At 39.1% G+C, this 14,042-nt stretch overlaps 1 protein-coding gene across 8 annotated transcripts in view; it reads right to left on the bottom strand.

The window, feature by feature from the left end:
• The window catches only part of spop (speckle type BTB/POZ protein), a 115,361-nt gene that overhangs the window by 35,114 nt on the left and 66,205 nt on the right, over positions 1 to 14,042 (bottom strand). For all 8 annotated transcript variants that reach the window (XM_073071708.1, XM_073071712.1, XM_073071710.1 and 5 more), the window contains 2 exons: positions 9,205 to 9,356; positions 2,135 to 2,262 (listed from right to left, as the gene is read on the bottom strand). In XM_073071708.1, coding sequence (XP_072927809.1) covers positions 2,135 to 2,262; positions 9,205 to 9,356 — 280 coding nt within the window. The remainder of the gene's footprint in view (positions 1 to 2,134; positions 2,263 to 9,204; positions 9,357 to 14,042) is intronic.

Raw genomic sequence — 14,042 nt, 5'->3', positions numbered from 1 at the left:
CAATTTGTTTTAAATATAGAATTATTGGTCTGCATCTCAGGTTTTCTTTGACTGATCAGTCAGCTCTTTAAAAGACTTAAACTGATCATTTTAATTGTTTAAATTTCATTTGCATAACTGCTCACTTTTCATTATTTGTAATACAAGCCAAATACAAACCACTACATTCCAACCCATAAAAAGGAAAATAATGAATCAGAACCATCAGTCAGGATTAAAAACAGAGTGTATCAGCGATCACGAATAAAACTGTATCCACCCAATTCATTACACACACTGCTCATTGTTTATCCACATTGGCCAACAAAGATGAATATATCAAACTCAATAGACAGCTTTTCAAGACATTATTGGGTACTCAAGTATTTAACCCTTGACTGAGAATGCAGAAGTCAATTAGTAGTTTAATTGGCCATTGAGCCCAGGGAAGGTTTAGCAGCCTATAAATAATATTGCTATTTATTTATAACAATAGATAGTTATTTTACCAGGCTACAACAGTATCAGGCACATCTACTAGGCTAAAGGCACTTAAATTTTAAAATGCAACAAAAAGCTGACATATGCCAAATATACACAGATTAAAGATCAAACTTAAAGTAGTTGTTGGGAGTTCTTTGAGCTCCATCAGTTGTAAAGTTTATTGCTGGTTAAAATTAAGGGTTAATTGCAATAGGTACAGGTACACCTATAGCTAACTAGAAAGGATTTAGTATGTAACAAAAGCAATCTCAATTTACTTTAATTGATTTGCACAGTCAGCATATCTAATCCGTAATTGGGCTTGGAAGTTTAGATTTATATAGATCATTATCTTGATAGCCTTTTAAATTTATACCACAATTACAAATTAGATTACTTAACAGTTACATGTGGAAATTATGAGATTGTTATTCTTCTGCAATGAAGTCCTAAGAGTTTATGAAATGCTGAATCCATGCACAGGATATAGCCAGGTTTACAAACTTCCATACTGTGATTACAGGGGTTAAATATAATGTAAGTTTAGCCAACAGGATTATTTTCCCAAACCGCATACTTTACAACATCTAAACTTCAATAACTGATGATAATGCAGCCTATAACTACTGAATGTTCCACAGGCTACAATATTAATTAGGTTTGCCCTTGAATGGAAAAGCCTGTGGTTCAGCCAGTCAATCATGGGTAAAGCCTTCCGCCACCATTGAGCAAATCTACAAGGAGCACTGTGCGGGAAAGCAGCATCAAGGACCCCCACCATCCACGCCATGCCCTCTTGCTGCTGCTGCCAAATGGGGAGGTGGGGAGATCAGGAGCCTTAAGTCCCACACTATCAAGTTCAGGAACAGTTATTAAATCTCAACCATCAGGCTCTTGGATAACTTCACTCACCCTAACACAGAAGTGATTCCACAATGCACGGACTCACTTTCAAGGACCCCACAACTCGTATTCTGTCTCAGTTATTATTTATTTATTTTTTCCTTTTTTGATTTGCACAATGCTGTCTTTTTCACATTGGTTGTCAGTCTTTGATGTGAGCAATTTTTCACTGATTCTACTGTGTTCCTTTGTATTTACTGTGAACATCCATAAGAAAATGAATCTCAGGGTTGGATATGGTGACATATATATACTTTGATAATAAATTTACTTTGAAGGCACATGCTTGCCTTGTTCAATAACGGAAGCCGTCTTTGGGAAAGTTTAAGAAATTTTGATCAATTTTCAATGACTGATCATCTTGCAATTTAGTATACTGAAGAGATGGGTGTACAATTCTGCAAAGAATCTAACTGAACAATCCTCCAGGGATTTTTCAGCAGCCAACGTTATCTGAAAATATGGGTGTCAATACGGCATAATTCCAACAATCACAGATTGAATACAGCCAGATGAAAGAGAACAGTGCATTGTTAAACAAGAATTAATCAGATAGCAGTTGAAAATGTTTTAAGACATTAACATTATTATGCAGAGTCACTCATCGGGTACTTTATAATTCTCAAAGAACATCCTGGAGACCAGTACAACATTAACCCTTCAATACTAGCACTTGTTATCAGCTTATTTCTTTGTGATAGCAATACTGATTTCTGCTGGTTACAGTAAAGATAGCACAAGGTGGCATTTCTGCATCTGAAGGACATACCTCGCAGAACAATGTCAGCTTATCATCAGGAAGGAGTCCATTGGCCTCATCCAAAAGGAAATCCCTTCGAATAAATTTCTTAAAACCCCAGTCTTTCCCTTGCACAAATCGATATGCCCTTTGACTTTCTGCAAAACAAAATTAGATTGATTCTACTTAGTTTAATGTCTCTGTAAAGTTGATCAAACCTAGGTAGAGATAATCACGTCCACAGCATTTTGGAGGGGGAGGGAGAGCAGCCAGATGTCTTGGTGCATATTGGTACCAATGACATAGGAAGGAAAAACAAAGAGATCCTGAAGAGAGAATTTAGAGAGCTAGGCAAAAAGCTGAGAAGCAGGACCTCAAGGGTAGTAACTTCTGGATTGCTACCTGTGTCACACAACAGTGAGGGTAGAAACAGGGTGAATCGGCAGGTAAATGCGTGGCTGAGAACCTGGTGCAGGGGGCAGGATTTCACGTTTGTCTGGGGGAGGCATGACCTGTACAAAAGGGGGAACCCAAGGGGGAACCAATATTCTCACAGGCAAGTTTGTTAAGAGTTGTTGGCGAGGGTTTAAACTAATTTGGTAGGGGGGTGCAAACCGGAGTGATGGGACTCGGGATAGGACGGATGGTAAGAAAGCAAAGATAGTGTGTAGTCAGACTGTCAGGAAGGGCAGGCAAATGACAGGACAAAATTAAAGCCAGCAGGGTGAATATCAGTACTTTAGGGATGCAGAATCAAAAAGGGTAGCAAATACAGTAGTCAAAAGGTTACATCTCAATGCATGAAGTATAAGAAATATAAGGTGGATGTTGTTGCAATATTACAGATCGTTAGGTATGATGTTGCTGGCCATCACTGAATCGTGGCTGAAGGATTGTTGTTGGGAGCTGAATGTCCAAGGTTACATGTTGCATCAGAGGAAAAGGCAGGTAGGCAGAGGGGGTGATGTGGCTCTACTGGTAAAAAATGGCATCAAATCAGTAGAAAGATGTGACACAGGATCGGAAAATGTTGAATCCTTGTGGGTTGAGTTAAACTGCAGGGTGAAACAGGCAAGGACCCTGATGGCCTACCAACACTAGCTGGGACGTGGACCACAAATTACAATGGGAAACAGAAAAGGCAAGACAAAAGGGCAATGCTATCATAGTCATGGGAGATTTCAGTAAGATTGAGGAAATCCAGTTGTTAATGGATTTTGTTGAATGCCTAGGAGATGGTCTTTTAGAGCAGTTTTTCATTATTAGGGGATCAGCTATACTGGACTGGGTGTTATATAATGAACAGGAGGTGCTCAGGGAGCTCAAGGTAAAAGCACCCTTAGGAGGCAGTGATCACAATATGATGGAGTCAATTTGAAATTTGATAGGAAGAAAATAAAGCCTGATGTAGCAGTATTTCAGTGGAGTAAAAGAAATTACAGTGGTATGAGAGAGAAGCTGGCCAAAGTAAATTGGAAACGGATGCTAGCAGGGATAACAGCAGAGCAGCAATGGCATCCGTTTCTGGAAAAATGAGCAAAGTGCAGGACAGATGTATTTCAAAAATGAAGAAATACTCAAAAGCAAAAATAGTACAACAATATATTGTATTAGAGTATTGTGTTCAATTCTGGTCACCTCATTATAGGAAGGATGTGGAAGCTATGGAGAGGGTGCAGAGGAGATTTACCAGGATGTTGCCTGGTTTGGAGAACAAGTCATATGAAGCAAGGTTAGCAGAGCTGGGACTTTTCTCTTTGGAGCGTGGAAGAATGAGAGGGGACTTGATAGAGGTCTACAAGATTATGAGAGGCATAGATAGGGTGGATAGTCAGTACCTGTTTCCCAGGGCACCAATAGCAACCACCAGAGGGCATATGTACAAAATTAAGGGAGGGATGTTTAGGGGAGACATCAGGGGTAAGTTTTTTTTTGTGTTTTTTTTAAAACACACAGAGGGTTGTGAACGCCTGGAATGACTTGCCAGGGATGGTGGTGGAGGCTAAAACATTAGGGGTATTTAAGAGCCTCTTGGACAGGCACATGGATGAAAGAAAAATGGAGGGTTATGGGGTAGTGTGGGTTTAGTATTTTTTTTAAAGGATTATATGGGTCAGCACAACATGGAGGGCTGAAGGGCCTGTACTGTGCTGTAATGTTCTATGGTTCTATAATGGCTGACAAGAGAAGTCAAAGCTAATGAAAAACAAAAGGGAGGGCATACAACAAAGCAAAAATTAGCAGGAAGATAGAGATTGGGAAGCGTTAAAAAACCTACAGAGAACAACTAAAAGAATATTAGGAGGGAAAAGATGAAATATAAAAGCAAGTTAGCAAACAATATCAAAGTAGATAGCAAGAGCTTTTTCCAAGTATGTAAAAAATAAAAGAGATGAGAGTGGATAGAGGACCATTAAAAATTAAACTGGAGAAATAATAAGGGGGTGGGGACAAGGAGATGACAGATAAACTAAACGAGTATTTTGCATCTGTCTTCACTGTGTTAGACACTAGCAGTGTGCCAGAAGTTGAAGGGTGTGAGGGAAGAGAAGTGAGTGCAGTTACTATTACAAGGGTGAAGGTGCTCAAAAAGCTGAAAGACTACAGAGTACACAAACCACCCAGACCAGATGAAATGCACCCTAGGGTCCTGAAAGAGGTAGCGGTAGAGATTGTGGAGGCATTAATAATGATCTTTCAAAACTCATTGGACTTTGGCATGGTGCCAGAGGACTGGAAAATTGCAAATGTCACCCCACTCTGTAAGAAAGGAGGAAGGCAATAGAAAGGAAATTACAGACTAGTCAGCATGACTTGTATGGTTGGGAAGATGTTGGAGTCACTTGTTAAGGATGATATTATGGAGTACTTGGTGACACAGGACAAGATAAGATAATTTCTCTAAGGGAAAGTCTTACCTCACGAACCTGTTGGAATTCTTTGAGGAGATTACAAGTAGGATAGATAAAGGGGATGCAGTGGACGTTGTATATTTCAACTTTCATAAGGCCTTTGACAAGGTGCCACACATGATGCCGCCTATCAAGTTAAAAGCCCATGGTATTACAGGAAAGTTACTAACATGGTTAGAACATTGGCTGATTGGTAGGAGGCAGTGCGTGAGAATAAGAGGATCCTTTTCTGGTTGGCTGCCAGTGACTAGTGGTGTTCCGCAGTGTTTGGTGTTGGGACCGTTTCTTTTTATGCTGTATATCAATGATTTAGATGATGGAATAGATGGCTTTGTTGCTAAGTTTGCAGATGATACAAAGATCGGTGGAGGGGCAGGTAGTGTTGAGGAAACAAGCTGGCTGCAGAAGGAAACACATGGTCATGCACTTTGGTAGTAGAAATAAATGTGCAGACTATTTTCTAAATTGAGAGAAAATCCAAAAATCTGAGATGCAAAGGGACTTAGGAGTCCTTGGGCAGAACATCCTAAAGGTTAACTTGCAGGTTGAGTCAGTGGTGAGGAAGGCAAATGCAATGTTAGTATTCACTTCAAGAGGTCTAGACTACAAGAGCAGCAATGTGATGGTGAGGCTTTATAAGGCACTGGTGAGGCCTCACCTTGAGTATTGTGAACAGTTTTTGGCTTTTCATCTAAGAAAAAATGTTTTGGCATTGGAGAGGAGGTTCACAAGGATGATTCAGGGAACGAAAAATCGAGGAACCTTTGATGGCTCTGGTTCTGTACCTACTGGAATTTAAAAGGATGACGGTGGATCGCATTGAAACCTTTCAAATGTTGAAAGGCCTAGACAGAGTAGATTGTGGAAAGGATGTTTCCAATGTGCTGTAGGACAAAAGGACACAGCTGCAGGATAGAGGAATGTCCATTTAAAACAGAGATGCAGAGAAATTTCTTTAGCCAGAGGATGGTGAATTTGTGGAATTTTTTTTTAAACCATAGGCAACCGTAGAGGACAGGTTGTTGGGTGTATTAAAGGCAGAATTATAGGTTCTTGAGTGGACATGGAATCAAAGGTTACGGGGAGAAGGCAGGGAGTGGGGCTGAGGAGGGGAAAAAGGATCAACAATGATTGAATGACGGAGCAGACTCAATGGGCCAAATGGCTTAATTCTGCTCCTATGTCTTATGGTCTTATTATTCACATCAATTTGTATTTTATTGAAAAGGTTTAACCACCAATATAACATCCTGTACATGGATTCCAGCTGATGAAAACAATGGGTAGACTCCAAAGACAACATTATAAGTTGAAAGAATTCAAATAATTTAACATTAAAAAAAAAAATTTTTAATTTATTGTGTGTCAATAAACCCAATTTCAGTGGATAATAGTTACAGAAGCTTGTTAAACACACCGCAACTTGTTAATAAGGCAATGCAAATCTAATTCTATAAACACCAAATTTAAAATTTTAGTGTCCACATCTTTTAAAATTGAGCATGTTAAATGTTATAACTTTAGCTTCCAATTAAGAATTTAACATCTGAGCTGGCTTACTCAAAATATACAAATTAAACATTAAACCAATCCTGCTAGTCTAGTAATTAAATCTATGGAATAGTGAAAGCAATTATACTGATGAATGCAAGGAAAATAATTCACAATGATAATCTAGATACTTCGTCAACTGCAGCAAAATAATGAGTACTGCTTTGCTAAAGAATCAGAAATGGAGCGCCATCAAAGCATCTGGAATCTAATTTCAAGTTCACACTCAGTTGCAGAAAGCCATTGTCACTTACTAACCAGAAAATTATAATGCAAAATAAATCAAGGCAGTTTCAAAACAATCCTCAGTGCAAACTTGTCATACTTTAGTATTAGTATTGCCAGAAATAATATAGTTGATATAAAAGACTTAAATGTGGTTGACATCTTCTAAGCAAATCTGAGGTTTGTCTTTAAAAGCAAACTTCAGTGGCTTCTTTCTACCCAATGCCAGGACTGGGGATGCTTAACAATACTAAATGTCCCAAATCATTAAGTATTCCACTTCTCAGTCTAAATATATTTCTCCCTAATGTAACAAAAAGCATTCCTTTTCTTCAAAATCTGAGATTTCTGGAGGAGAGTACAAAGGCTGTTCAGTTCTCTCAAAAAATATTAATCATACATTGTGTAAAATTTTGTGCAAAAAGTCCATGAATTCTATTCCACAAGTCCTCAAAGGAGCATTTAAGACTTGCATTGCAGTTTTGTAGAAACGAAGTTCATGTAAACTTTGCAAAGTGTAAAAAGTGACCTCAAATGTAAATGTAGAGTATTCGAGATGCAGAAAAAGTATGTTAAAAAAATTGACTGCTGAATGCATGAACAATTTATGCATGCACACAAGTCACACTATATAGAGATGTAATATCTGGATAAGAAACACACACAAAATGCTGGTGTGTGTGTGTGTTGCTTGAATTTCCAGCATCTGCAGATTTCCTCGTGTTTGCGTATCTGAATAAGAAAGTAGTTTAACACTTTCATGCAAGTATGGCACTTTGAGAAACTTGATGTGGACTAAAATGTCAGTTTGACAGCACAACTAAGCTATAATGACAACTGCTCCCCTTCAGATACAAGAGTGATTGAAGTCAAATAAAACATGTTGAAAATGTATTAAGCCCTTCAGTATCTGAGGAACAATAAATTAATGTTCAATGAAGCATTCTGATTCGTTCTAGAGTGCTAACTCACCTTTTCTGTTTTAATTTAGTTCTAGTTCCACCATATACTTTTTCCAGGATTATCTATTTAAAAATTTAGAGCTGCATAACATAAGAGGATTGCCAATCACACTGAACAAATATGCAACTTTTATTGGGCTCTTATGCCATACAAAACAAATCATCCTATCAAAATTAGGTGTTCTGAAATGACACCAGTCATTCCATCTTTGCTGTCCACAAACCAACTGTACACCCTGTACATAAAAAAAATAGAGATTTCTCCTGTTCTCAAAATGGGTTGAATATCTGACTTCTCACTCAAAGACTTCAAAAGATGAACTGTATTCAAATTTAATAACTCCTCAAAATTCAATAGTTAATTCCAATTTTTAAAAATCTAATTTAAAATGGGAAGTACAATACATATAGTCAGGCTGGAAAGAGCAACCCACTACGTTTCTTTTGCCTTAGTTCCCATTTCCTACAACAGATGAAAATCCTTCTCTCTAATGTCCCTTCCTTCTAATTGTTACATTTGAAGCCAAAAGGTTGAAACACACTGCACTCAGTTTGACTGGACATGGACAATTGCAGACATGTAATTGACAAAAGGATTTTTACAAAGTTCAGGTGTGGCTCCAATTACTATCAAACCAGCAGCCACATCTGTAATATCAGAGCTGAAGTTGGAAGTCTCATCATAGAATGATAACTCCTTTCTTCATTTTTGTTTTGTTAAATGAGGCTATAGTACACGTTGCCAGTAGCAATTCATTATTCAGTTGGTAATTTCTTCTCCTAATGACCAAATCTATGTAGGAACCCTCATTACTATGTCCTTCAGCTAAAGCCACATTTCCTGGCTCAGCAATTTTTATGCTGTTACAGAGTGAAGGTTAATAGAGTGTTGCTGCTTGCCTTTTTATTGCAGTTGTGAGCACTATAACTTCCATCACTCAAGTGAGTACTTTCACTTGCATATAAATGAATAACTCTTGTAAATCTAAAATAAGTAGTAATTCAACTGATGACTTAAAGTAATTTCTTATTTTTGGTGGTGGATGAGAGAAGGGGAGGATGTTTATTATATAGAGGTACATTTTCCATTGGTAACAAATGTACGCAGAAACTATTCTTGGATAAGGTATCATTTAAAGCAATTATGTCTGATCAGAATAAGCAAATTCCAAATTTAATTGTAATGCTTTTGTCTTAAACTGATGACCAGAATGATTTGGCAAACCTTCTTTGTCCAAGGACTCTAGTCTCAAACAAAAGATAATTAGACAATCCAAAACTTCTGGAAAATATTTCTTTTAAAGAAATAACTGGCCAATAAGGCCAGGGAAACACAAGGCTGGGAGACATTGGTCATTAATGGTTGTTACTTTAGACCAGCTTGCACAAATAAATAGAACCGCATTTAAATGCTAAACCTGTACCTGAAGGATACTGTCACTTCACTTACCCATTGCCTTAGTTTCTTCACCTTTTGCGTTCAGAATGGAGAATTTAAATTTTGCTCTTACTTCACTTTTTGGACAGCTGACTAGCAGCAGGTAGAGTGATAGGTAATCTTTACTTTCCTCATCTAAACCTTTAGGGTTCACTCGGAGGCACCTTAAATATACATAAAAAATGAAATATGTTAAAAAGAAAATGAATGAATCATATACAGGCTAAAAAAAATTGGAAAAGCATTTAGATGCGGGTTTGGCCTGTCTCAGTTTTCCTCTTCATCACCTTCACCGTAACTGTATCTAGTGTGTAAGAAAATACAGCTTACTTGAAAAATGAGCACTCTCTCCCTCTCAGTCTAAATAACTCTTTTGTCCAACAATCCTATCTTGTACATTAGCTCATTACCCGGGATCTACCTTTTAGCAACACTTAAAAATCAGCTGTAACACTGCAACTATCCCCCCGTGAGGTTACTAAAACAAGACAGGTCAACAAATGCTAAGCTCATATTAAATACCTCCAGTTTGCTTCTCTTCTCAACTTGTACAATATTTTTGAAATGAACTTGTCACACTTACCATTTTCCCCTGCAATTATTGTGCAGCACTTGGAGATGTGGAACTTTTGGATGAGGCAAGTTGCTTTTCAGCTCTGATGACTAAGAAGCATGCCAATTCTTCCTTTGAGAAGATTTTTATCTAATTTGGACCTGACACTATGTCTAAATTCTAAATATAATTTTGCTCCTAATGCCAACCACTACAATTTTTCCTTGACACTGTTCCAGTTCACTGTCATAAAGCAGATTCTGCTGTGTTTAAATGCTATATTAGTTGTACATGAAAAGCTGAATGAGTGAATTCAAAGAAAAAAATGTTTGCCAGACGCAAACTTTAAATTAAAAAAACTGCAAGCACTTTAATGCCATGAAAACAGGCTACTCACAAAACTGACCTCTGTGCCTCTGGTAACCTTAACTATGGTGATTTGAAATTAGTAGAAAGTATGAGTACTTAAATAGATACAGTAAGTTAAGAATATGCATACTTTGTTAATTTCACTAACATCTAAAAGTGTTTAGATCAATTATTACTTTAAATCAATTATGGAATACAGTTAATATTCTCAAAGATATACCAATCATAGTATAGTTGTAGAACAGTTTCATTGAAATTAAAATGTTGATTAGAACAGTTAAAAATTCTTTTAATAGTTAATGTTAAATCTGAGTATATTTAGGTCAATTTACACTTTCCTCTGTCAGGTTTCATACAAATAGAAAGTGAATACTTATACTACAGGCTCACTTTAACCTTCAACTGCCTTGCATTAAAACACTGCCTCATGGAACAATGTTCCATCAATCAAAAAAAACTGTCCATGTTGGAAATCTGAAACAACAACAGAAAACCTCTCTCAGTAGGTTGGGCAGCATCTGCAAAGAGAGACACTGACATCATTTCAGCTCCATAGACCTTCATAAAAACTGGTGAATGTTTTTATTTGAATTGCATCACTGGAGGTCACTTTAACAAGCATCAGCTGAATTAATAATCTCCTGCTTCAAAGTAGCATAAAACTGGTCAAACTGGACAACACATTTCATGCCAGCTACTTTTGGTTGTTTATTCGATGACATCATAGGATTCAATGTGGGTACGTCCACAAATGATTGTACCATTCAGCTCCATTCACAACACTTCTGATAATAACTACATACAACAAACCTTGTAGCAAGACACACAAAATGCTGGAGGAACTCAGTAGGCTAGGCAGCATCTATGGAAAAAAGTACAGTTGACATTTCAGACCAAAACCCTTCAGCAAGACTGGAGAAAAAAATGCTGAGGATTAGATTTGAAAGGTGGTAGGAGGGGAGAGAGAAACACCAAGCTACATATGAAACTTGGAGGGGGAGGGATGAAGCAAAGAGCCAGGAAATTGATCGGTGAAAGAGACAGAAGGCCATGGAAGAAAGAAGAAAGGGTTGGAGGAGCACCAGAGGGAGGTGATGAGATGAGATGAGAGAGGGAAAGGGGATGGGAACTGGTGAAGAGAAGGTAGGTGGAAGCATTACTGGAAACTTGTGAAGTCAATGTTCATGCCATCAGGTTAGAGGCTACCCAAATGGAATGCAAGGTGTTGTTTCTCCAACCAGCCTTATCCTGACAGTGGAGGAGGCCATGGATGGACATATTGGAATGGGAATGGGATGTGGAATTAAGATCAGTGGCCACTGGGAGATCACGTTTGCTCTGGTGGACAGAGCGTAGATGCTCGGCGAAGCAGTCTCCCAATCTACATCAGATCTTGCTGATATACAGGAGGCCACACCGGGAGCACCGGACACAGTATACGACCCCAATAGACTCACAGGTGAAGTGTCACCTCACCTGGAAGGACTGTTTAGACCATAAGACATAGGAACAGAAGTAGGCCATTTAACCCTTGGAGTCTGCTCCAACATCTAATCATGGCTGATCCAATCCTTCCAGTCATCTCAACTCCCATGCCTTCTCCCATTACCCTTTGATGCCCTGGCTAATCATGAACCTATCTATCTCTGCCTTAAATGCACCCAATGAATTGGCCTCCACAGTCACTTGTGGCAACAAATTCCACAGTTTACCCCCCTCGGACTAAAGTAATTTCTCTGCATCTCTGTTCTAAATGGACGTCCTTCAAGGCTGCAGTCATGCCCTCTTGTCCTAGATTCCCTTCCATGGGAAATAACTTTGCCATATCTAACGTGTTCAGGCCTTTTAACATTTGGGGTCCTGAATGGTGGTGAGGAAAGAGGTGTAGGGGCAGGTGAAGCACTTGTTCCACTTGCAAGAACAAGTGCCGGGGGGAGATCAGTGGGGAGGGACAATTGGACAAGGGAGAGCAGATGCGGCAGAGACGAAGGAATTGAGAGAGGGAGATGGCGTTTTTACAAGTAGCAGGGTGGGACGAAGTATTGTCCAGGTAGCTGTGACAGTCCATTGGTTACAATAGACATTGGTGGATAAGCTGTCTCTGGAGATAAGAGACAGAAAGATCAAGAAAGGGAAGGGAACTGTTGGAAATGGACCAGGTGAATTTGAGGGTCGGGTGGAAGTTGGAGGTAAAGTGGATGAAATCGACGAGTTCAGCATGGATGCAGGAAGCAGCACCAATGCAGTCAACACTGCAGTGTAGGAAAGGTGTGGGACGGTCACCAGTGTAGGCTTGGGTACATAGACTGTTCCAAATAGCCTACAAATAGGCAGGCATAGCTGGGACCCATGTGAGTGCCCATGGCTACCCCTTTTGTTTGAAGGAAGTGGGAGAACCCAAAGGAGAAATTACTTAAGAGTGAGGGCAAGTTCCGCTAGGCGGAGGGGAACTGGTTGGGTCCGGTGTCCAGAAAGAAATGGAGAGCTTTGAAACCTTCCTGGTGGGGGATGGAGGTGTATAGAGACTGGACATCCATAGTAAAAATATGATGGGGGCCAGGGAACTTGAAATCCTTGAAAATATCAAGAGCATGTGAGATGTGACAGAGTTAAGTGGGAAGGGACTGAACCGGAGTCGGGGGGGGGGGGGGGGGGAGGGGGGAGAGAGGGGGGGAGAGAGAGACTCTGTAGTCTAGCCAGTAATTGCTAAGTGACACATTCACGACACAGAAAGAATAGTATGCAGACTAACAGTCTCCACTATGTTTAACCATAATACACAATATTTTCATCATGGAAATCAGCATGGTCCATCTATTTTGTGATTAGAAATATCAAAGCTACATGAAGCAGCTCAAAAGGTATGACGTGCTCTGGTAAATCCATGACTTAATCTGCTCAGAACATTTCCACAATCTACAGGGAATGTTACAGATATTATAGAATATTCTCCATCAACTTTGAATAAGTGTAGGCTAAGCACCAAGCAAGAAACTAAAACCATCCAGACAAAGCAACCTGCTTGATACACTCTCCTTTCACCACCTTGTACCTTTATTTCCCTCATCACCAGCACCACTAATGCAGTGTGAACCAGGTGCTTCTTCAAAAAGCACCTCTCAAACCTGCAGCACATGAAGAACACCACCTCTCTAACTGGCATCCTGGCCTGGAAGTATGCCACTGTTCCTTCACTCACACCTGGTTGAAATGTCAGAACTTTATGGCCAAAGGCAGTATGAGTATTACAGTGCTTGTAGGAGTTCAAGGAGATATTTCACAACCTCTTTCTCAACGTTAGTGATGGGTGAAAGGATGATGACAGTTTGGTCCTAAATTGCACAGAAATAATACTCATGCACCTGGACCTCCAATCTGTTAATTATCAGCAAAAGCTTAAAAAGTTTAGCTATTTAATGCACTTCAGACTAAAGGTAATAGCCTCTGTGCATATTCATTTCATTGTACTTTCTCTCTTTTGTACGTAGCAGACAGAAAGCATGGAAGGTGGATGCTTCGGACAGCACCAGGCCTGATGCTGATGATGGATTAAGGCAAAAAAAATCATAACTTAAAATGTATAACTGGTAAGAAGTTATTTCCCCTGCTCTATAAAAGCACAACACTCCATTCCATTATAATTTTACTGAAAAATTGCTGGACAAGCACCTAGTGCGGTGGGAGGGGGGGTGAGGAGGGACTAGAAGAAAATTAGGTAATTGATAAGCATGCAAGTAAAAGTTACAGGAAACTGAACTGCTGAGAATGCTAAGAACCCACATAAACATATTTAGCTGAACTATCTTTTTTGTCACTTGGGAACTTTAAAAAAAATGAGAAAACATGTTGACAGACAAGATGAGGAAGTAAAGATAATGTCTAGACTAAATGACCTCAACATCAACCAGAATTCACATTGCATGAGCTG

The sequence above is a fragment of the Hemitrygon akajei genome, chromosome 18 (genome assembly GCF_048418815.1).
Source record: "Hemitrygon akajei chromosome 18, sHemAka1.3, whole genome shotgun sequence".
Lineage (NCBI taxonomy): Eukaryota > Metazoa > Chordata > Chondrichthyes > Myliobatiformes > Dasyatidae > Hemitrygon > Hemitrygon akajei.
This window is presented reverse-complemented; position numbering and strand designations above follow the sequence as displayed.